General features: G+C 36.2%; 1 protein-coding gene across 3 annotated transcripts in view; it reads right to left on the bottom strand.

Annotated features, from left to right (window-relative positions):
• The window catches only part of BRCC3 (BRCA1/BRCA2-containing complex subunit 3), a 61,755-nt gene that overhangs the window by 16,909 nt on the left and 19,173 nt on the right, over nt 1–25,673 (bottom strand). For 2 of the 3 annotated variants that reach the window (XM_034649664.1, XM_002930251.4), the window contains one exon: nt 4,178–4,252. The exons of the other annotated variant lie outside the window; for it this stretch is intronic. In XM_034649664.1, the coding sequence (XP_034505555.1) occupies nt 4,178–4,252 (75 nt within the window). The remainder of the gene's footprint in view (nt 1–4,177; nt 4,253–25,673) is intronic. 3 annotated transcript variants of the gene reach the window in all.

Genomic DNA, 25,673 nt, shown 5'->3' with positions numbered 1-25,673 from the left:
TGCTCATGGATTGGAAGAATTAACATAGTTAAAATGTCCATACTACCCAGAGCAATCTACACTTTCAATGCTATCCCGATCAAAATACNTCATATGTTACCTTGGAATTAACTTAGCCAGAGACGTAAAGGATCTGTATTCTAGAAACTACAAATCACTCTTGAAAGACATTGAAGAAGACACAAAAAGATGGAAAAATATTCCATGNGATAGTTAAAATGTCTATGCTACCCAGAGCAATCTACACTTTCAATGCTATCCCGATCAAAGTACCAATGACATTTTTCAAAGAACTGGAACAAATAGTCCTTAAATTTGTATGGAACCAGAAAAGGCCCCGAATCTCCAAGGAATTGTTGAAAAGGAAAAACAAAGCTGGGAGCAACACAATGACGGATTTCAAGTTGTACTACAAAGCTGTGATCACAAAGACAGCATGGTACTGGCACAAAAACAGACACATGGACCAATGGAACAGAATAGAGAACCCAGAAATGGACCCTCGGCTCTTTGGGCAACTAATCTTTGATAAAGCAGGAAAAAACATCCAGTGGAAAAAAGACAGTCTCTTCAATAAATGGTGCTGGAAAATTGGACAGATACACGCAAAAGAATGAATCTTGACCACTCTCTCACACCATACACAAAGATAAATTCCAAATGGATGAAAGACCTCGATGTGAGACAGGGATCCATCAAAATCCTAGAGAAGAACATAGGCAGCAACCTCTACGACATTGGCCAAAGCAACCTTTTTCATGACACATCTCCAAAGGCAAGAGAAACAAAAGATAAAATGAACTTATGGGACTTTATCAGGATAAAGAGCTTCTGCACAGCCAAGGAAACAGTCAAAAAAACTAAGAGACAGCCCACGGAATGGGAGAATATATTTGCAAAGGACACCACAGATAAAGGACTGGTATCCAAGATCTACAAAGAACTTCTCAAACTCAATACACGAGAAACAAATAAACAAATCATAAAATGGGCAGAAGATATGAACAGACACTTTTCCAATGAAGACATACAAATGGCTAACAGACACATGAAAAAATGTTCAAAATCATTAGCCATCAGGGAAATTCAAATCAAAACCACACTGAGATACCACCTTACGCCAGTTAGAATGGCAAAGATAGACAAGGCAAGAAACAACAATTGTTGGAGAGGATGTGGAGAAAGGGGATCCCTCCTACATTGTTGGTGGGAATGCAAGTTGGTACAGCCACTCTGGAAAACAGTATGAGGTCCCTTAAATAGTTAAAAATTGAGCTCCCCTATGATGCAGCCATTGCACTACTGGGTATTTACCCCAAAAGATACAGACGTAGTAAAGAGAAGGGCCATATGCACCCCAATGTTCATAGCTGCATTGTCCACAATAGCCAAATCATGGAAGGAGCCGAGATGCCCTTCAACAGATGACTGGATTAAGAAGCTGTGGTCCATATATACAATGGAATATTACTCAGCTATCAGAAAGAACGAATTCTCAACATTTGCTGCAACATGGACGGCACTGGAGGAGATAATGCTAAGTGAAATAAGTCAAGCAGAGAAAGACAATTATCATATGGTTTCTCTCATTTATGGAACATAAGAAGTAGGAAGATCGGTAGGAGAAGAAAGGGATAAAGAAAGGGGGGTAATCAGAAGGGGGAATGAAGCATGAGAGACCATGGACTCTGAGAAACAAACCGAGGGCTTCGGGGTGGTGGGTGGGGGAATGGGATAGGATGGTGATGGGTAGTAAGGAGGGCACGTATTGCATGGTGCACTGGGTGAACTTTACATCAAAAACCAGGGATGTACTGTATGCTGACTAAGATGAAATAATAAAAAAAATATTTTTAAAAAATCTCAGGCTATTTTGGAAAACAGTCTGGAATTTCTTAAAAACTTAAATATACATATGCTGTATAATTCAACCAGTCTGTCTGTAGGTATCTCCCCAAGGGAAGAGAGAGCACATATCCATACAAAGACTTGTACACAAAGGTTCAAAGTAGCTTTATTTGTGATAAACCAAAACTGCAAGTAACTCAAATGTCTATCAACAGGCAAATGAAAAAACAAATTGTGGTAATATTTATATAATTTAATACTTTTCCATAATAAAAGGTGTAAACTATTGATACATGCTATAATATATATGAATCTCAAAATAATTCTGGTGTATGAAATGAGACAGACAAAAAGTACATAGTCTATTATTCTACATATATGTATATTTTTTCCCTAAAAAAATGCAGACTACTCCACAGTATTGCATATCAGGGCTTCTGGGGTTGCAGGAGGGACAGGAACTGCAAAGGGGCACTAAGAAAAGTTTGAGGGTGATGGATATTTTCATTATCTTGATTGTGGTGATGGTATGTACAGGTATGTACATGTCAAAACTTATCAAATTGTGTATTTTAAACACATGCAGTGTATTGTATGCCAATTATACCTCAATTAAGATGTTAAAAAATAAAAGGAACCAAGCCTCCTTGGAGAAATGCTGAATCCAGAGAAGAACAAGATGAAAATGGAACATCTTCTTGTGCCAGAAAATCAAGTACTACTCAAAGAATAATGAGAACATATCAAAGGAACATGAAGGGGCTTCCACTGGTTGATTCTGAAACAATGTGTGCCTCAAAATAGCTAATGATAATAATGGATTATCCATTGAATAAAATAAGAATCCATATAACACACAAATATAAATAAATAAATGAAAAAAATAAAGAAATGGGCAGGAAAAGCCCTTCCTGGGAGTAGGGTGCCAACTGGTAAATGTAAAAGGAATGATGGAATTAGAAACTTGCCTTTGATAACCATCTTAGTAATGAATACTTTAGGAAAGAATCACTGATGAATGCTAAAACTCCCCACAATATACTTATTCATTTCAAAGGGAAGAAGAGTAACTTTATAGTGGAAAACTTCATAGACACTACCTTAAGCATCTAGTCAAAGTGGAAACCAGCAGTTATGGGACAAATTGATACCGTATGCCTTCTGATACAAATCACTGAGAAGAATACAACATCACCTTTGTGGTAGCTTTGCCAAAAGTGCATAATCTGCATTTCATCATGAAAAATATAAACAAATCCAAAATGAGGGACATTTTCCAAAATAACTAGCCTACAGTCTTCAAAAGTATTACATTCACAGAAGATCAAAGGAGACTACAGAGTCATGATCATGATATGCAATGTGTGAACGTGCAACCAGGACCAAAATAAAGTGCTGTTATTAAGAAATCTGGTGAAATTTGAATACTATCTATGGACTAGGTAATAGAATTGTATGAATTTTAATGTCCTGAAATTGAGTCTTTTATTGTTGTTATGTAAGAGAATGTACCTGTTCTTTAGGAAATGTCCACTGAAGGGGCATCGTATGTATAACTTACTCTTAAATGGTTCAGGAAACACTGTTCGTATGTATAAGGAAAAAATGATAATGGAAATATGATAAATGCTCACATTTGAGGAATCTGGGTAAAGGGCACACAGGAATCCTTTAGTACTATTCTTGCAACTTTTCTGTAAATTTGAAATGATTTTAAAACAATGTTAAAAAACACTAAGAATAATAACTAAAAGAATTAAAACAGTACATACAACTTCTAAAACAGAAAGAAAAAAAAACCCAGAAAATTCAGTGTAACAAATGGCAGGAAAAGTAAAACGAATTAAATAGAAAGCACGGCAAACAGAAGGCAAAGAACACAATTGCAGGAATACTGCCACATATATCAACAATGATAATAAAATGAATGCATTACACTCACCTATTAAGACAGATGTTTTGATTGTTAAAAACCAAATAACTCAAGATCTTGCTATATCCTATTTACAAGAGACATACCTGAAACAAAGGAACTGAGGAAGGCTGACAATGAAGGAATGGAAAAAGTTATAAAAGGAGAAGGCTACTAACAAACACAGCAACATGCAGCAGGCAGTGGCAGACACAAATGTCCAGTCTCACCTTCCTCCTTGGTAACAGAATGCCAATGTTTAGTCAAGGCAAAGCTCCCTGACGGGCCTCCCTGCTTAGCTGTGGCTGCTTCACTAAGTTCTGCTAGTGAGATGGAAATGGAATCGTTTTCTGGGGTTTCTGAGGTCATTTACTAGAAATTGGCTGAGCTAGGATGGGCCCCTTTTTGCCCTCCTACCTTTCCTCTTCCTTCTGGCCCTCAATGGAGATGTGCTGGCTGGAACTCCAGAAGTCTCGTGGACCATGGGGGGACCTTGGGATGAAAACCATATACCAAGATGGTGAAGCAGGAGATAGGAGCCTGGGTCCCTGATGACGTAGCGGAGCCCGGGACACACATCTCCAGACTGCTACCCAAGAAAGAAATAATCTCTCTTGTTTAAACTGTTATTTCTTAGTTAAGTTTGTCCCCTAATATACGTAGTTCAACCTAAACCTGACAGGAACAATAATAATGTTTAGAAATATTTTAAGGCATACATACATAAATGTGTAAATGGGCAAAGAAGGCTATTTCACATTTTATGAAGGAAAACACAACAGGACAATATAATAGTTATGAACCTTTATAAACTCCTTATGCAATAACAATGCAGCTTCAAAACAGATAAACCTAACCCTGACTAAAATATAGAAGTGGATGGGAGGTTTATATACATCTCTCTCAGATATGTATAATCAAAACCACAAACTATGAGAAAGGATATAAGGATCACTATAACACAACTTAACAAGCTTGTTCTAATAAGGATATGAGGACTTGTACCCAAGAGACAATATACATAGTTTTTGATGCATATGAAAAGTACAAAAATTGACCATGTTTTAAGTCAGGGGTCAGCAAACTTTTTATGAAAAGCCCAGACAGTAAATGTTTTAAGCTGTGTGGGCCACAGGGTCTCTGTCACAACCACCCAGTTGTGCAGTTGTAACTGGTAAACAAAATGAGTGTAGCTGTGTTCCAATAAAACTTGATTTCCAAAATAGGCACAGGGCCCTTGTGGCCTATAGGGTGTAGGCTGTGGACCTCTTTTTCTAGGTAACAAAGGAAATATCCAAAAATTTCCATAAAGCTGATATCACCTAGGCCACAGTTACCATAACGTGTTAAAAATTATGAGGCACCAGGGTGGCTCAGTCGGTTAAGCACCCAACTCTTGATTTCAGCTCAGATCATGGTCTCAGATCATGAGATTGAGCCCTGCAGTGCACTCTGTGCTGGACACGGAGCCTGCCTAAGATTCTCTCTCTCCCTCTCCCTCTGCCCCTCTCTGCCCCACACTTTCACTCTCTCTTAAAAAAATAAAAAAATTAATGTAATAGCAAAATAAATAAGTAAATAAAATCTACTCCCTCTCAGATCTACACATCTGGAAATTTTTAAATGCACTTCTAAATAACTCGGGTTGAAGAGAAAATAAAAACTGAAAATATAAATCAGAAGTAAGCAAACATATAAAAGCCATTGGAACCTACGGAATGAGGCAAAAGTGAGGAGGAAGATTTATAGCATTAAAAGTATTTATCAAAAAACAAGGGAGACAGAAAATAAACTTAGTTTTCATCTCAAAAATTTATCTTTTTCAAGATTTTATTTGTTTACCTGAGAGAGAGAAAGCACAAGCAGCGGGAGCAGGAGGCAGAGGGAGAAGCCAGATTCCCCACTGAGCACGGAGCCCATGGGGGCTTGATCCCAGGACCCTGGAAGCATGACCTGAGCCAAAGGTAGATGTTTAACCGAATGAGCCACCCAGGCGTCAGTTATCACAAGAATTTAGAATGAAGATAACAATGAAAACAACACAGCAACAATAAAACATACAGAAAACAGAAGGAAGAAACTAATAAAGAAAAAAAGCAAATTTTTTTTAAAAAGCTAAGAAACTGGATTAATCTACAGAAATTAAAGCTGGTCCTTTGAAAAAACCAACAAAATATATAAGCCTCTGGCAACAGAATCAAGAAAAAAGGAGAAAACACAAGTAAACAGCATTAGCAATGGAAAAGGGGACATACTTAAAGAAACAGATCACACAATCATCCACTCAAAAATATTTACTGAATGGCTACCATGTGGCAGGCCCTGCTCTAGTTGTTAGTCAAGAACACAGACGAGGTCCCCACAATCATGGAGACAACAATTTAATAGGGGGAAAAAGACTGTAAATAATAAACAAATAACTAATTTACATTAGTGATAAATGATACAAAGAAAATGAAACAGGTTTTTAAATTTTTTTTAAAGATTTTATTTATTTGAGAGAGAGTGAGAGCAACAGCATGAGCAGGGAAGAGGGGCGGAGGGAGAGGGAGAAGCAGACTCCCCACTGAGCAGGGAACCCGATGTGGGGCTTGATCCCAGGACCCAGGGATCATGACCCAAATCGAAGGCAGGTGCTCAACCCACTAGGCCACCCAGGTGCCCCTAAAAAATTTTTTTTATATGTTAATACATATATCCTCAAGTCCAAAGAATAGAAAACAGATAAAATGGATAATTTTCTAGGAAACCACAAATTACCATAACTGACAAATACTACATGATTCCACTTATATGAGGCATCTAAAATAGTCAAACTCATAGAAGCAGAGAATACAGTAGTGGCTGCAAGCGATGGGGGAAGATATAAAGGGGCTGTTATTCAATGGGCATAAAGCTTCAGTAATGCTACATGAATAAATTCTAAAGATCTGCTGTTTAACATGGTGTCTCTAGTTAACAGTAAGGTATAGTGCATTTCAAAATTTGTTAAGAGGGTAGATCTCATGTTCTCTCCTTACCACAAAAAAAAAAAAAAAAAAAAGAATCAAACAAACAAAAAACCCACAAAGGACACAGGGAAATTTTGGAGGTACTGGAAATGTCTATTACCTTGATTGTGGTGATGGCATCACATCTATTTACATATGTCCAAACTCATCAAATTGTATACATTAAACATGTGTAGATCTTTGTATATAAATTATGCCTTAACGAAGCTGTTTAAAAAATAAACAAGCGAGAAAAAAATAGCACTCCACAGCCAAAATAAGGTCTTGAAGATTAAGATGACGGAAAGAGAGAGAGAGCGGAAGCACAAGCAGGGAAGGGGCAGAGGGAGAGGGAGAAGCAGACTCCCCACTGAGCAGGGAGCCCAATGCGGGACTCAATCCCAAGATACTGGCATCATAACCTGAGCCGAATGCAGATGCTTAACTGACTGAGCCACACAGGAGTCCCTGGGCCATGACATTCTTAAAAGGAGACACAGAGTAAGCAGTGGCCCTGCACTTGCCCAGCCACATGGTCTTGGATGAACCATTTTATTTCCACAGACTCAAATTTCTGAAAGACACTCTTCGACCTTTTAAAGCACTAGTGACTGTCTCTAGTGACTGAGAATCCAATTCTTCTCTTTTCTTCCATTATAGTAGCACTCTTTTATAGCATTTGCACCATTTATTGAGAACACAATGACAAACATATTCTGAAACTCTGTAGCACTTACATGGAGGATTAATTTCCAGCTAAAAAGTTTTCCCTCCAACAGTGCACTCCCAAATACATTTTTCAGACCACTAATCTTCACCATCCTACAAAAATAAATTTGTTCTTGGGGAGCAGGGTGGGGATTGAGATAAGACGGTGATGGGTATTAAGGAGGGCACATATTGCATGGAACACTGGGTGTTATATGCAAATAATGAATCATGGAACATTACATCAAAAACTAATGAGGTACTGTATGGTGACATACATAAATAACATAAATAAATTTGTTCTTAATACTTAAAATGTTTCTATTAAATCATTCCAAAGTTCAGAGAAAATCAGTGGTTTGTACTTCAATTAATAACTTTATTGAAATATAATTGTGGGTGGGATAAGAACACTTAGGAGTCACCCTCTTACCAATTTCAAGTATAAAATACAGTATTGTTAACTATAGTCACATTGCTGTATATTAGCTCTCCAGAATTCATTCATATCTTGCATAACTGAAACTTCATATCCTTTGACCAACATCTCCCCATTTAACCCACCTCTCAGCCCCTGGCAACCACCATTCTACTCTCTGGTTCTATGAGTTTGACTGTTTAAGGTTCCAAATATAGGTGAGGTAATGCAGTATCTGTCTTTCTGTGTCAGGCTTATTTCACTTAGCATAAGGTCCTCTAGGTTCATCCACGTTGTTGCAAATGGCAAGATTTCCATCTATACCAAGGCTCAATAATATTCATTGTGTATGTGTGTGTGTATATATATACACTCTTGATAATTAATGACGCTGAGCACCTTTTCAAATACCTGTTGGCCATTTGTAGGTCTTCTTTTTAGAAATGTCTAGTCAGATCCTTCATGTATTTTTTAATTGGGTTATTTGGGCTTTTGTTATCAAGTTCCTTATATGTTTTAGAAATTAACCCCTTATCAGATATGTGGTTTGCAAATATTTTCTCCCATTTCATAGGCTCTATCTTTTCACTCTATTGATTGTTTCCTTTGCTCTGCAGAAACTTTCAGTTTGATGAAATCCCACTTGCCTATTTTTGCTTTTGTTGCCATATCCAAAAAAATCATTGCCAAGTTCTTCAAAAAGCTTTTTTCCTACATTTTACTCTAGTAGTTTTATGGTTTTAGGTCTTACGTTTCAGTCTTTAATCCATTTTGAGTTGACTTTTGTATATGGTGTGAGTAAAGGGTCCAATTTCATTTTTGTACATGTGGCTATTCAGGTTTTCCAAAATCATGTATTGATTTTATTGTGGATTCTTGGCACTCTTGTTGAAGATCAATCAACCATAGATATGTGGATTTATTTCTGGGCCTTCAAGTCTGTTCCATTGGTCTAGATGTCAATTTTTTATGCCACTATCATACTTTTTTGATTACAGTAGCTTTGTAATATTATTTAGAAACCAGTCAGTGTGATGCCTCCATCTTCGTTCTTGCTCAAGATTGCTTTAGCTATTTGGGGTGTTTTGTGAGACCACATGAATTTTAGGATTGTTTTTTCTATTCATGTAAAAAAAAATGCCACTGGGGGGCAACTGGGTAGCTCAGTTGGTTAAGTGTCCAGCTCTTGATTTTGGCTCACGTCATGATCTCATGGTCCTGGGATTGAGACCCGCATTGGACTCCCTGCTCAGTGGGGAATCTGCTTGTCTCCCTCTCCCTCTGCCCCTCTCCTCTCTCTCTCTCTCTCAACTAAATAAATGTTTTTTTTAAATGCCATTAGGATTTTAATAGAGAATGCATTGACTCTTTAGGTCACTTTCAGTAGTATGGTCATTTAACAATATTAATTCTTCCAATCCATGAACATGGCACGTCCTTCCATTCTGTGTCTTCCTTCATCAATATTTTATAATTTTCAGGGTACAAGTCTTTAACTTTGGTTAAGCTTACCCCTAAGTATTTTATACTTATCCCTAAGTATTGTGAATGGGATTGTATTCCCAATTTGGGTAGTTTGTTGTTTGTGTATAGAAACTCAACTGATTTTTATATATTTGTTTTGTATTATGCAACTTTAATTCTAAGTTTTTGTTGTTATTGAGTCTTTAGGGTTTTCTACTTATGTGATTATGTCATCTGAGATCTAAGATAAATTTTACTTCTGATATAGAGGCCTTTTATTTCTTTTGCTTGTATGACTGCTCTAAGACTTCCAGTACTATGTTGAATAGAAGAGGCAAGAGTGGGTATCTTTGCCTTTTACTGGATCTTAGAGGGAAAACTTTCAGTTTTCCCTCCATTGACTATAAGATTAGCTGTGGGTTTTTCATGTGTGGCCTTTATTGCATTAAGTTCCTTCTATACCTATTTTGTTGAATTTTTGTGCTTTTTCTGCATCAACTGAGGTGATTGTGTGATTTTTATCTTTCACTCTGTTAATACGGTATATTAAATTGATTTATTTGCATATGTTGAAACATCCTTATATCCCAGGGATAATCACATTTGTATACTTGTTAATGGTGTATAATCCTTTTAATGTGCTGTTGAATTCATTTTGCTGGTATTTTATTAAAGATCTTTGCATCCTTGTTAATTAGGGATATTTGCTTGTAGTACTCTTTTCTTGTGGTAGCTTTATGTGGCTTTGGGATCAGGGTAACGCTGGTCTCAAAAAATGAGTTTGGAAGTGTCCCCTCTTCTGTTTTAAAAGGGTTTAAGAAAGATTGGTATTAATTCCTCTTTGAATGTTTGGTAGAATTTACCTGTGAACCAACTGGTCTTAGGGTTTTTCTCCTAGTCTGTCATCTTGCAGATATCACTCTGCACGTAATTCATAGTTTATGCTAGTAGTTACTTCCCTTATGGGCATATCACAAAGATGAATGAGTATTGTTTTTAAAGTTATTTTTTCATTGTTTCTACATGGTGGGAGGTTAGCTTTATCTCTAGATATGTAATACCTATAAGCTTTAGGAATGTTCCACTTAAGGATGGGAGGATCTGGTGCAATTGGGACATTTTTTTTTAATCTAATGGCTTAGAACATTCCTAAGATAACTGAGGACATCCCACTGTTATTCCTTTTGAGAAAGATAGGAGTATAAACTTCAAAGAGGATGTTTACTAATGCAAGGTATACAAGTATGTGTATACACACACACACACACACACACACACACACACGTGCGCTATCTATATATTTGCAATACACACACACACATATATATTTGCACTAAGCCCCAAGAATGAAACCCATCATTACAATCAATTAAATGTTAAAGTAACTCCCTCACATTACTGTGTAACTTTAAGCTGTTCTCAATTGAAAAAAAAAGAACAGAATGCTCATTTAGTCTTTCCATTATTTAGTCATGCATTCATTCAATGTTTCTTCTGTTCCTATCTTATATTTTCTCTCTTTCTGTTCAGGTTGCCCTTTTCCTTTATGGATTCTTAGGTCCCTTAAATTTCCTATCACAATGCTGAATGCTGCATTACAGTATTTACTACTCAATACATGTGAGAATCTATGTAGGAGTAGGGACTGCAGCTTTTACTTCTTGATTTCTCTCCAACACATCCTTTATAAAAGAAACTGCTCCAAATATCCCCTAAGTATCTTTTGTAGTAAACAAAAGCCCTAATTTTAGCTGGGTGCATTGATTCTAAGCTAAAATATTTTTTTAAAATATTTTTTATTATATTATGTTAGTCACCATACAGTACATCCCTGGTTTTTGATGTAAAGTTCCATGATTCATTAGTTGCGTATAACACCCAGTGCACCATGCAATACGTGCCCTCCCTACCACCCATCACCAGCCTATCCCATTCCTCCACCCCCCTCCCCTTAAGCTAAAATATTTCTTAGCATCTCCTGCAGCTAGTTGTTACTGTATACTTGCTAGCTAATAAGATATTTATAAAAAAGTTATATGTACTACCTGGAAGGTTCCTTAAAAAGAGGGGCATCTTTTTAAAAACTTCCTTTCATTTGCTGTTTAGAATATCGTGTTAGGGGCGCCTGGGTGGCACAGCGGTTAAGCGTCTGCCTTCGGCTCAGGGCGTGATCCCGGCGTTGTGGGATCGAGCCCCACATCAGGCTCCTCTGCTATGAGCCTGCTTCTTCCTCTCCCACTCCCCCTGCTTGTGTTCCCTCTCTCACTGGCTGTCTCTATCTCTGTCAAATAAATAAATAAAATCTTTAAAAAAAAAAAAAAATAAAAAAAAAAAAAAATAGAATATCGTGTTAGGTCTGAAAGTTTATCATCCATCTTGGGCTATTTGGAGACCTTGTAAAATGGAGTAACAAGATAGAAGATGCCTATTTCCTTTAACAACAGTCATTTACTGTTTCCTTTCTGTGATAGAGAATTTAACTTTGCTTAAGGTACTATTTTTGGAGTTTTTGCTTAGTTCTCAACCAAATGTAATTTTAACTAATACAACCTAGTACATTGTTAGACACATATTATGAACCTAAATAAAAACATTCTGATTATTTGACTTTAATTTTAGGGCTATGAACATAGGGTTATATCCATGTATAAGACGGGTGCTATTCCTATAGAATAAAAGGCTAGACCTAAAAATATGCATGGAAAGGTTTTCAACTTTATTAGTGATCAACAAAATGAAAACTAAAGCCACAATGCAATACTACCACACACTCACCAGGATGGCAAAAATGAACAAGACAGATAGCACCAAGGATTGGCAAGGATGTGGAATAAGCAACTTTCCAATATTGCTGTTAGGAGTGAAAATTGGTACAGACACTTTGGAAAACTGTTGGCATTATCTATTAAAGCTGAACACATATACACATATACTTATCTAGTCTACTCCTAGGTAGGTACCCAACAAAAATGCCCAACAAATGTACATATGTTCACAAGAATATGCATAACAGCACAATTTATAAAAGCCTTTTAAAAACTGGAACACTCTCTCAATAGAATGAATAAACTGTAGTATGCTTATACAATGGAATACTTACACAGCAATGAGAATTACTAAACTATTGCTTCCTGTAACAACATGGATGAAACCTACAAACATAATACTGATTGAAAGAAACGACACACAAAAGAGTACATATTGTATGATTCCATTATATATAGTTGAAAAACAGGAGTAAGTGACTAACGTTGTTAGAAGAGAAGATCGTGGAAAATCAGGATTCCAACAAAAGCATCTGGCTACAGAGCTATGTTCTTATTTATTATTTATTATATTGTCTTTCCAGAAAAGAGGAAAAAATCCAACTCATTTTATAACTTAATAAAATAATCCTGAAACCAAAACCAATCAAGAGAAGTCCAAGCCAAGAACACTTTAGGCTAATCTCATTTATGGACATAGATGTAACATCTTAAGCCAAATATTAGCAAATAGAATTTACTTTGTATTAAAAAAAAAAACAATACATCATGGGGAAGTAGGGTTTATCTCAGGAATGCAACAACAGTTCAGTTTAAAGAGTTTTCAATGTAAATCATTACCTTTACTAATGAAAAGGGAAACAGCCACATTATCAATTCAGGAAATGACAAGCAGGCATATGATAAAAGTAGAGACATTCATGATTAAAAATTCTCAGTAAACTAGAAAGAAACTTCCTTAAGTTCATGAAGGAATAGAGGATGTCTGCCACAAAATCGTAACACCTATACTTGATTGAACATCAGAAGTATTCCCATTAGAGTCAGAAAGACAGTGACGTTTGCCACCCAACTCTGCTATTCAACTTTTATATGTAGGTCCATACCAATGAAATAAGAATAATCCGGATTGTTTGCAGATTATGATCATCTATCTAGAAAAATACATCGCACCTATATGGCAAGAATAACCATCAAGAATTTATAATAGAAAAAGGAAAAAATCATATTTAGAAAAGTAACAAAAAGTATGAATTTAATGAGAAATACTATAGGGTATATTTGTTGGTTTTGTTGCCATATATTGTCTCCTCCTTCTTCCAGAAATAGTAATATGAAAATAGGATTACCAAAACCCTTTATCCTTCAAGGTGAGGAAATTACCTTAGATTAGCTTCCCAGAAACCCGACAGATGTAGACCATCAGCTGTGTGACCCACCAAGTGGGCCTGGCTTCTGATAAAATGCTCTGGGTGGTATCCTGCCTCTGGGTTAGGAGGGCTACAAGTGAATATAAACACGTAGTAGGAGCCACAGCCTAGGCTGAAGTGCATATACTTCTTGTTCTTGGGCCCTATCCCTGGCTGGGATCCAGACTATGCACAGGGACAGGAGGGAGTGGTCCCTAATTTTGGACATGGGACTTTTAAGCCACAGTGATTTCCACTCTCCCCAATCCCTATCCCATATGCTCTCATTCCTTCACACCTGAGCTGTTAACAGAGGGGCCAGATGACATCCCTGGGCAGCTGTGAGAATGCTGGCAGGCTGGCTACTTACATTCAGCTCCTCTCACAATAACACTACAAGGCGAGCAGTGAATTAATATCTCTACTCAACATATAAGGAAACTGAGGCAGAGACCTTAAGTTACTTTCCCAAAAAGTCACACACCCAGTTAAAGATGCCTTCAGGATTTGAACCAGGTTGGCTGGCTCAAGGCCTCATGCTCTCAGCCACTGCCTCTTTCACAAATCAGTGGTATATGAGGACAACTAATGATGTGACCACAAGGGGTTAACTCAGTTAAGTTCCAGATGAAGTAAGGTTGCAATTGTAAAAACCAAAACGATCAAAGAAAATACTTCAGGCTATACTTATGTTCTTCAGGAAAAGAAAGGTATTTTAAAAAAGAAAGACAAATGGCATAAATAAAATGGTAACGTTGTAAATACATTCATTTTAAAGTTTTTCTGTCTGACAAATGGCACAATAATCAAAGTTGGTCTGGGGGTAAATATTTGCAACACACTTGACAAAGGATGAAATTTCCAGAACATATGAAGAAATCATGCAAATCAGCAGGTAAAAACCCCACCAGGGGAAAAAAAAAAAAAGCAAAGGATACGAATTCAGGACTGACCAACGTAAGATGGACACTCTCACTAATAACCCATTTTAGTGGCATACTACTGTTCATCTGTCAGATTGGTAAAACATTACTGCCTGACATTAAGAGTGGCCCTGTATGCCAGCTTTGAGCAAGTCTCTTAATCTCTGAGTTCATTTCCTCATCAATAAAGGGGGGGCAAAGGATTTTTGGGAAAATTAAATGAGAGGAGGCACATCAAGTACCTGACAGTTTCCATGAGCAATGACTTTTGTCAATGTCTTTCCAATGTCTATGATTTCTCCCCTGTAATCTATTGATGTTATGAATTATAGTACATTTAGATTTCCTGAAACTGAAGGAGCCTTGTATTTCTGAATTAAACTGAACTTACTCATTGTGTATTCCCTAATAACACTGTTATATTTGATTTGTTGATATTTTATTCTGAATTTTTATATCTATAGGTGATACTGGTCAATAGTTTTCTTTTTCTGTGATATCTCTAGTCAGGTTTTGGTGTTAAAATTATTCTAGTTATTTAAAAAAAATTGGGGAGATTTTAACCTTTCTGTGTGGTCTGGGAAAACATGTAAATTGGTTTAGAACCACCTATCCTTCAAAGGTTACTTAGAATTCAGCTGTGAAGCCATGTAAACATGATCTCTTTTACAACCATAGATCCTTAATCACCATTTTCAGTCTCAACTTTGGTAACTGCATTAAATAGGTTTTCTATTTTTTAATCAATGTTGGTATTACTTTCCTAAGAAATCACCCATTTCCTTTAGATTTTCAAATCATTTGTCACAAAAGTCATGTTCTAATGACTTATAACTTGTTCATTTGTTTTACTTTTGCCAGACAGTCAAAACTGTAGAAGTACAGTTCAAAGAATTTTAACATAGATTCCAGTAGCCACTTTAACAAGGATACATAATTTCCATCAACCACTGTAAAAAAAACTCCCTCACGGTATCCCTTTATACTCATACCTTCCCCCCATCCATAAGCCCTAGCAACCACTGACTAATTCTCTATCCCTATAATCTTTGTCAGAGTATCACATAAATGCAATCATACAGCAGGTAGCCTTTAAGACTGGCTTCCTCCACTCAGCCTCTGAAATTCTTACAAGTTGCCCATCTCAAAAGTTCATTCCTTTTTATTGTCGATTAGTTAGTTCTCCATTGTATGGATGTCTTACAGTTTGGTAATCTACTCACCTATTGAAGGAACTTGGGTTGCTTCTATTTTATGGAAGTTATGCTAAAGCTGCTATGAACATATGCATACAGGGTTGTGTGTGAAATTATGTTCATTTCTCTACGGCGGATAAGAAGCCTGCTAAGTCACATAGTTTTGTGAAGTGACTGTATCCTGTGCATTTCCACCAGCATTTTATGAGTTCCAGCTCTGTATCCTTGCTAGCACTTGGTTCTGTATATATTTTAGTGACTCTACTCCGTATGTAGGGATATCTCATGGTTTGCATTTTCATTTTCCTAATAGCTAGTGATGTTCACCATCTTTTCAGGTGTTTATTTGCTATCCTTATATACTTGTTGAAGTATCTGTTCATGTCTTTTGCCTGTTTCTTAATTGGGTTGTTTGCTTTTTTGTTGAGTTTTAAGAGTTCTCTATATATTCTTGATACAAGTCTATTGTCAGATATGTGATTTGCAAATATTTTCACTCATTCTGTAGCTAGTATTTTTATTCTTGAAAGCTTCTTTCATGGAGCTCCTGGGTGGCTCAGTCAGTGAAGCGCCTGCCTTCAGCTCAAGTCATGATCCCAGGGGTCCTGGGATCGAGCCCCACATCAGGCTCCTTGCTCAGTGGGGAGTCTGCTTCTCCCTCTCCCTCTGCCCTTCCCCCCAACCGCTGGCTCATGCTCTCTCTCTCAAATAAATAATTTTTTTAAAAAAGTTTCACTCCGCAAAGTTTTTAATTTTGATGAAGTCTCATTTATCAAATTTTTCCCTTATGGAAAATATTTTGGGTTCTATGTATAAGTTGTTGGCAAACCCAACAAAGATTTTCTCCTTTCCTTTCCTCTAAAACTTTCATAGTTTTGTTTTCTATTTGGACCTATGATCTTTTCTTTATATGAAGTTTGATATAAGGTTTAGATTGACATTATTTTGTGTACGGTAGTCTAATTGTCTAACACCATTTGTTGAAAATGCTATCCTGCCTTCACTGTATAGCTTTTTCAGTTTTGTCTAAAATCAATTGGCCATCTTTGTATGGGTCTATTGCTGAACTCTATTCTGTTCCACTGATCTAGTTGTTTATCTCTTAACTAGTACCACGCTGTCGCAACTATTGAAATAGCATACAAATGTACTCTCAATTTGCCCCTCTTCTCTACTTTTGTCTCTACAGATTTGCCTAGTCTGGTATTTTATTCCATATGTGGCTTTCTATATCAGGTTTCTTTAACTAGCATGTATTTCGGGTTCATCCATGTTATAGCATTTATCAGTACTTCATTCCTTTTTATAACTGAATATTCCCATTGTATGGATACACTACATTTTGTTTATCCATTTATCAGCTGATGGACATATGGGCTGTTTCCATGTTTTGGCTATTATAAAAAATGCTGCTACCAGCATTCAAGTACAAGTTTTTCTTTGAACACTTGTTTTCAATTGTCTTTGGTTTTACCTAAGGGTAGAATCATATGTTAATTCTCTCTATATATATATTGTTGAGGAATCACCAAACTTTTCCACAGCAACTGAAGCAATGTATATTCCCACCTGCAATGAGTCAGGGTTCCACTGTCTCCACAGCCTCAGCAACATATTTTCCTCGTGGGGGGGAAGTAGTATGTAATCATTATGGTTTTGACTCGCATTTCCCTAAAGACTAATGATGTTGAGCAGCTTTTTAGGTGTTTACTGGCCATTCATATACGTTCTTTGGAGAAATGTCTACTCAAGTCCTTTGCCCATTTTTAAAAATTGAGATGCAATTCATATAAAATTAACCATTTTAAAGTGAACAATTCAGTAGGACTTAGTACATTCACGATGTTGGGGGACCACAACACCTAACTAGTTCTAAAACATTTTTATCACTGCAAAATAAAACACCATATTCATTAAGCAGCTGCTCCCCATTCTTCCCTCTCTTCAGCCCATGCCAACCACCAATTTGCTTTCTGACTCTATGGATTTAGCTATTCTGAATATTTTATATAATGAAATCATACAATATGTGACCTTTTGTGTTTGGCTTCCTTCACTTAGCATAATGTTTTCAAGATTCCTCCATGTTGTAGCAGGTTTCAACATTTCATTCCTTTTCTATGAATGAGTAATATTCCATTCAATGGATATATGTTGATCCTTAAACAACATGGGTTTAAACTGTGTGACTCCACTTAAATAGATGTTTTTCTTATAAATACAGAATTAGTATTATAAATGTATTTTCTCTTATTATTTTATTAACATTTTCTTTTCCATAGCTTACTTTATTAGAATACAGTATATAATACATATACAAAATATATGTTAATTGACTGATTATGTTATCAATAAGGCTTCTGGTCAACAGTAGGCTATTAGTAGTTAAGTTTTGGGGAGGTCAAAAGTTGTATGTGGATTTTTTTTACTGCATGGAGGGTTGGCACTCCTAGCCCCCACGTTGTTCAAAGGTCAACTGTACTATATTTAGCTTATCTATTCATCAGTTGATGAACATTTGGGTTGTTTCCATCTTTTGGCTATTGGGAATACTGCTGCTATGAATATTCATGCACAAGCATTTCAGTATATGTTTTCAATTCTTTTGGATATGTACCTAGGAATACAATTACTAGATCATAAGAAAATTCTATTTTAACCTTCTGAAGAACCACCAAACTTTTCCACAGTGACCACACCATTTTATATTCCCACCAGCAATGTCTGAAGTTTCTAATTTCTCCACATCTTTGCCAACTTGCTGTTTTCCATTTTAAAAATTATGTTCAACTTATCAAATGTGATATGTCTCATTTTAGCTTTGATTGCATTTTCCAAATGACTGAGGTTGAACATTTTTTCACATACTTGTTGACCATTTGTACATCTTCTTTAGAAAGGTCTATTCAAATTCCTTGCCCATTTTTAAATTGAGTTTTTTGTCATTTTGCTGTTGAATTTTAAGAGTACCTTATATATTCTAAATACTAGAACCAAAGCAGATATATGACTGGGGCAAATATTTTCTCCTATTATGTAGCTTGTCCTTTCACTTTCTTGATAATGTCTTTGAGGCACAAGAACTTTTAATTTTTTAGAAGTCCACTTTATGTTCTTTTGTTATTCATGCTTTTGGTGTCATATCTAAGATTCCATCTAAAATCCAATGTCAGGGGGTGGCTGAGTGGCTCAGTCAGTTAAGCATCCAACTCTTGATCTTAGCTCAGGTCTTAATCCCAGGGTTGTGAGTTCAAGCCCCGTGTTGAGCTCCACACTGGGTGTGGAGCCTACTTAAAAAATAAACTAACAGGAATTAAAATTCTTAAAAAATCCAATGTCATGATTATCCCTATGTTTTCTTCTGTTTTCTGGTTTCAGCTCTTCTATTTAGGTTATTGATCTATTTTGAGTTAATTTTTGTTTATACTAGATGTAGATATCTGGTTGTTCCAGCACCACTTGTTGAACAGACTATTCTTTCCTCGTTGAATGACACTGGTAACCTCGTTGAAAATCAATTGGTCATAAGTATACAGGTTTACTTCTGGATTCTCAATTCTATTCCACTGGTTTACATGTCTATACTTATGCCAGATCCACAGTGTTTTGGTTGCTGAAGCTTTGTAGTAAGTTTTGAAATCTGGAAGTGTGATTCTTCCAACTTTGTTCTTTTTCAGTATTATTTCAGCTATCCAGGGCATCTTGCAATTTCAGAAAAATTTTAGGATCATCTTTTCCATTTCTGTAAAAAGGGACATTAGAATTTTATTTTTTTAAAGATTTTATTTATTTGTAAGACAGAGAGAGAGAGATACAGCACAAGCAGGGGGAGTGGGAGAAGAAGCAGGCTCCCCCTGAGGAAGGAGCCTGATGCAGGGCTCAATCCCAGGACCCTGGGATCATTACCTCAGCAGAAGGCAAAAGTTTAATCGACTGAGCCACCCAGGTGCCCCAAAAAGGGCCATTAGAATTTTAACAGGGATGGTACTGAATCTGGAGATCTCTTTGGGAAGTACTGTCATCTTAAAAATATTGAATCTTCTGATCCATGAATATGGGATGTCTTCTGATTTACTTAGGTGTTAATTTCTTTCAGCAGTATATTCTATATAAAAAATAGAATATATTTAACTTTACAAGACTTTCCCATACTTGGTTAAATTTTTTCCTGGGTATTTCATTATTATGGATGCTATTGTAAATGGAACTATTTTCTTAATTTCCTTTTTGGATTGTTCCTTGCTGGTGTGTAGAAACACAACTGATTTTTGTAGTGACTTTGAACTCTACAGCTTTGCTGAATTTATTAGCTCTAATAGCTTTGGGGGACTTCCTTGGGATTTTCTATATAGAATCATTTCATCTTCAAATACAGATAGTTTTACCTCTTTTCAACTTGGATGCCTTTTATTTCTTTTCTTGCCTAATTGTCTTGGCTAGAACTACTAGTACAGTGTTGAATAGCAGTGGTGAAAGTGAGCACCCTTGTCTTGTTCCTGATCTTAGAAAGTTTTCACTCTTTCACCACTGAGTAAAATGTTAGCTGTGGATTCTCTTAAATGTCCATAAATGTTGCGGAATGCCCTCTAAATTCCTAGTTTTGAGTGTTTTTATCATGAAACTGTGTTGGAATTTGTCAAATGCTTTTTGTGCATCAATTAAGGTAATCATGTGGGTTTTTTCCTTCATATTATATTACATGATTTTATCTTAAAACTTGCTCATATGTCTCAGATAAATCCCACTTGGTCATGGCATATAATTCTTTTAATATGCTGTTGGATTCAGTTTGCTAGGACTTTACCGACAATTTTTGTATCTGTATTCATAAGGAATATTGCTTTGTAATTTTTTTTTCTTTTCTTTTTTATGACATTTTTGTCTGGCTTTGATATCAGGGTAATGTTGGACTCAAAGAATGAATTAGAAGTACTCCCTCCTCTTCTATTTTCTGGAAGAATTTGAGAAGGATTAGTGTTAATTCTTCTTTTAGTGTGTGGCAGAATTAACCAGTGTAGTCATGTGGTTTTAGAATTTTCTTTGTCAGGAGGATTTGACTACTGATTCAATCTATGGTTTATAGGTCTGTTCTAGTTCTCTTTTTGAACCAGTTTTGGCAGTTTGTGTACTTCCAGGAATTTTTCCATTTCATTTAGGTTATCTAATGTGTTGGCATGCAACTGTTTAGTTTTACCTTATAATCCATTTATTTCTGGAAGGTTGGCAGTAGTTCCCTACTTTTATTTCAGATTTTAATTATTTGTGTCTTCTCTCATTTTTCTTTGTCATTCTAATTAAAGATATGTCAATTTTGTTGACCTTTTCAAAGAACCAATTTTTGGCATATTTGATTCTATCGTTTTTCTTTTAAAAAAAGATTTTATTTATTTGAGAGAGTGTGAGTGAGAGAGCACAAGCAGGGGGAGGGGCAAAGGGAGAGAGAGAAGCAGACACCCGGCTGAGCAGGAAGCCCTATATGGGGCTCAATCCCAGGACCCTGAGAACATGACCTGAGCCAAAGGCAGATGCTTAACTGACTGAGTCACCCAGGTGCCCTATCTATTGTTTTTCTATTCCATATTTTGTCTTCAACTTTAACATTTATGATTTCCTTCCTTCTGATTGCTTTGTATTTAGCTGATACTTTTTCCAGTTCCTTAAAGTGTAAAGTTAGGTTATTGACTTAAGATTATTTCTTTTTTATTATTTTTTTAATTTTAATTTTATTTTTTAAGTAATCTCTACAACCAACCTGGGGCTGGAACTCACAACCCGAAGATCAAAAGTCACACACTCTACCAACTGAGACAGCCAGGCGCCCCTGGCTGATTTCGGTTTTAATATACAGCTATAAATTTCCCTCTGAGTACTACTTTTTCTGTATCCCATAAATTTTGGTATATTGTGATTTTATTTTCAGTCTCAAAGTATTTTCTAACTTCTTTTGTAATTTTTTCTTTGTCCCATTGGTTGCTTAAGACTGTGTTATTTAATTTCCACATATTTGTGAAATTTCCAAATTTCCTTCTGTAGCTGATTTCAGATCTCATTCTATATTTGTAGAAGATGTTTTATATTATTTCAAACTTTTCAAATTTATTGAGACTTGCTTTGAGGACTAACATGTGGTTTATCCTGGAGAACATCCCATGTGCACTTGAGAAAAATGTGTTTTCAGGTACTGCTTGGTGGAACTACTAGTAACAATACTCTCAGTTTTTGTTTACCTGGGAATGTCAATTTCTTTCATTTTTAGAGGATGATTTTGCCAGACACAGAATTCTTCCGTAGTAGTTCTGTTGTTCTTTTTTTTTTTTTTCCTATCAGCATTTAGAATATTTCATCCCACTGCCTTCTGGCCTCCCTGGTTTCTGATGATAAATTGCCTCTCAATCTTATTGAGAATCCCTTGTGTGTAGTGAGTCACTTCTCTCTTGCTGCTTTCAAGATTCTCTCTTTGCCTTTGGTTTCCAACACTTCGATTATAATATGTATCAATGTCAATCTCCTTGAGTTTATCCTGCTTGGAGTTCTTTGAGATTCTTGGATGTGTAGTTTCATGCCTTTTATCAAATTTGGGAACTTTTTGACCATTACTCCTTTACATACATTTTCTGCTCCTTTCTCTCTCTCTCTCATCTTGTACTGAGACTCCTATTTTGAGTATATTGATAATGTTTCAAAGTGTCCCACAGGTCTCTTAGGCTCTGTTCAATTTCCTTCATTCTTTTTACTTTCTGCTCCTCAGACAGTAATATCAGTTGATTCTTTGTCTTCTCAAATCTGCTGTTGAACCTCTCTGGTGAATTTTTTACTGCAGTTATTATACTTCTCATTCCAGGATTCCTATTTGGTTCCTTTTTATAATTTACCTCTTTACCAATATTCTCTATTTGATATCCTCTGTCATTTTCATGGTTTTCCTTTAGCTTTTTAAGAATATTTTAAATAGCTGATTAAAAGTCTTTGTCTAGTAATTCCAATGTCTGGGCTTCCTCCAGGAATGTTTTTATTAATTCCTTATTCCTATTTATGGCCCAAAATTTGTTTCTTTGAATGCCTTTTTTGTTGTTGTTAGAACTGGATGTTTTGAATATTATAACACTCTAACAGTGGAAATCAGACTCTACCCCACCCTAGGGTTTGTTGTAGTTTCTTATTTTATCTGATTTTTGAACTAATTTTTCATAATCTATATTCTTTGTTATGTGGAGCCACTGAGATTTCTGTCCCACTAGCTTAGTGGCCATATAGAGACTCAACAGAGATTTCCTTAAATGTGAGATTGTGATTTTTTTTTTGACTAAGCATTTGCCTGATTGCTATAAAGTTGTGATTAGTTTCTACAGTTCTAATAAAGTTCATTCTGACAATTTTTGCCAGATTATTCACTGCTTTTATGGAGAGCTTCCTGGGAGTCTATCCAGTGAGTCTTGTATTTCAGTGATTGTATTTTTTGGTTTTAAAGTTTGCACTGGGTTCTTTAAGTGTTGCGTTTGTTTGCTGAGACTTTCTATTTAAACATTTGTTACAGAAGTATTTGTGATTTTTAAAAACATTTTTATAATAGTTACTTTAAAGTGTTTATCAGATCATTTCTACATCATTGTCACCTCAGTGTTGGCATCTGTTGATTATTGTTTTCCATGCAAGTTGAGACTTTTGTGGTTCTTCCCATGCTAAGCAATTCTGAATTATATCCTGTGTATTTTGAATATTTTTTAAGATATACTATGTCTTGTTTATATTCTACAGAGAATGTTGTTGTTTTTGTTTTAGCAGGCCATCTGCCTAGTTAGGTTCAGGCTGAAATTTCCACAGTGGGCTGTGGTTCCAATGTCAGTTCAATATTCAGAGCATTTCTAGTGTTCTTCAGATCTTTCCTGCATGTATACCACCCAGTAGTTAGTGTGGGACCTATGTGGTGGTCTACCAGTTAATTCAGTTATCATTTATGCTAATTAGGATCGGGTCCATATACACATGGCTCACAAGTGGGCCCAGAAATTTATAAACAACTTTATGAAGTTGGCTTTAACATACTCTTCCCTTTGTGTAACTTGCTGGGGGCTACCCTTTCTGGTCTTCCTGCCAGAAATTTTGGACTCTAGTTAATCCTGTTTTGTGCTCTTCGATAACTGGTCCTCTGTATACACAGAATGTTTAGTAACTAGCCTTCCATTCTTAAGCCAAAATCACCATCATCATCATTAGCAACAACAGCAGCAGCAGTAAAAGTTCTCCTAACTAACAGAATAAACTGTCTGGGATTGTAGCAATTGCTAAGACTGGTATCCCGAGAAAGATACCTGAAGTCTACCATTTGGTGATCCCTGAGAAAAGTGGATGGCTCTCAACTCATTCACCCTAAAATAAAGCCTCCTGTTGACAAGCTAAGGCCACATATAATGAGCAATCACTCATGTTTTTGTTGGCTTGTTCTTAAAAGAGGATGGAAAATAAATATTTTTAAAAATAAGTAATAAAATATTATAAATATTTTATGAATATAAATATAATAAAAAATAAGCAGAAAAATTACCACAGAGGAAACAGGTAACTGAAAAAACAGACAAAAATTTAACATTTCCTATTTAACTATCATATCAATGAATCAAGAATAGGATACTGTGAAATAGGAATAACCACTGAACAAGGAAAAATCTCTTATAAATTAAAAATATAAAAAATTGCTACATGAAAGGGCTGGAAGATAAACTGTAAAATATACTTGAGAAATCAGAACAATAAAAAAAAGAAAGACAGAAAATATGAGTTAAAAGAGTCACTACTGTTGATCTAGGACCTTTAGTATCTGACTAACAGTTCTACAAAGAGAAAGGGAAAACAGGGTAAAGATTTATCAAAGAATAGAGAAAAGGGGGGTGCCTGGGTGGCACAGCGGTTGGGCGTCTGCCTTCGGCTCAGGGCGTGATCCCGGCGTTGCGGGATCGAGCCCCACATCGGGCTCCTCTGCTGTGAGCCTGCTTCTTCCTCTCCACTCCCCCTGCTCGTGTTCCCTCTCTCACTGGCTGTCTCTATCTCTGTCAAAAAAAAAAAATCTTTAAAAAAAAAAAAAAAAAAAAAAGAATAGAGAAAAGGATATGACACAACTGTCCTAGTAACCTATTGGGAGAATCAGGTAGTCATAGGAGGGGAAACTGTTAAGCTATCTATGTCGGGGCTTCAACTCCATGGGAGAGGAGAAATACATTGGGCAAATGAAGGTGGGCATTAACCATGAATAGAAGGATTCATGCCCTGAATCCCAAAAGCAGCAGGAGACCAGGAAGTCTCCTTTCCCTACAGCATAAGTTCATTTACTTCATCTGCCCAATACTTCAAATGCCATCTTAGAGTCAAAATGGAGAGAAAGGGAAGTAACTCAAAGAATGAGAAATTATCCCCCAAAGGCTGAGTTGCACTTGAAAAAGCTTTAAATGATGGGATTGGGTTGAATTATAAATACGATTTTTTCTTCACAGGAACTGGGAATACATGGATTGTTTTATCTGAGGACAAAAGAAAATGATAGCATAGAACTTCCCAGAGTTGAAGGACTGACTGCCAGCAGTCTGAATTATAGAACATCCACACTCTGGTTATATCATATAAAATTTCACAAGAATAGAGAAGTTCCCAAAAGCTGTCAAAGAAAAAAAAGTACCCTATAAAAGAACAAGAATTACACTGGTAAAAGACTCAAATGCACACCTTCCTTAGAAAGAGTGAACCAAGAAAGATGGACATGAAATCCAGAGAGTAGATTGAAATGAAATGAAATCCACTGAAATCAGTGGATCTAACCAAGAAGAATAATGAAGGAAAGTTCCAGGGTGTCAGCCAAGACCTGACTAACGTAGGAAGATGAAGGGCTTCAGGGAATGATCCTAGCAAAAGCAGGGACTCCAAAGATTTCTATATTACTCCTAAGAATTTGGAACTCAGGGAGGTGATAAAGGAAGAAAAATAAGGAGAGAAAAGCCATTAAAAAACCCCATGAAAAAGCAAAAAGCTATTCAAGAAAGGAAATGGAATCA

This window comes from Ailuropoda melanoleuca, chromosome X (assembly GCF_002007445.2).
Source record: "Ailuropoda melanoleuca isolate Jingjing chromosome X, ASM200744v2, whole genome shotgun sequence".
Taxonomy (NCBI): domain Eukaryota; kingdom Metazoa; phylum Chordata; class Mammalia; order Carnivora; family Ursidae; genus Ailuropoda; species Ailuropoda melanoleuca.
This window is presented reverse-complemented; position numbering and strand designations above follow the sequence as displayed.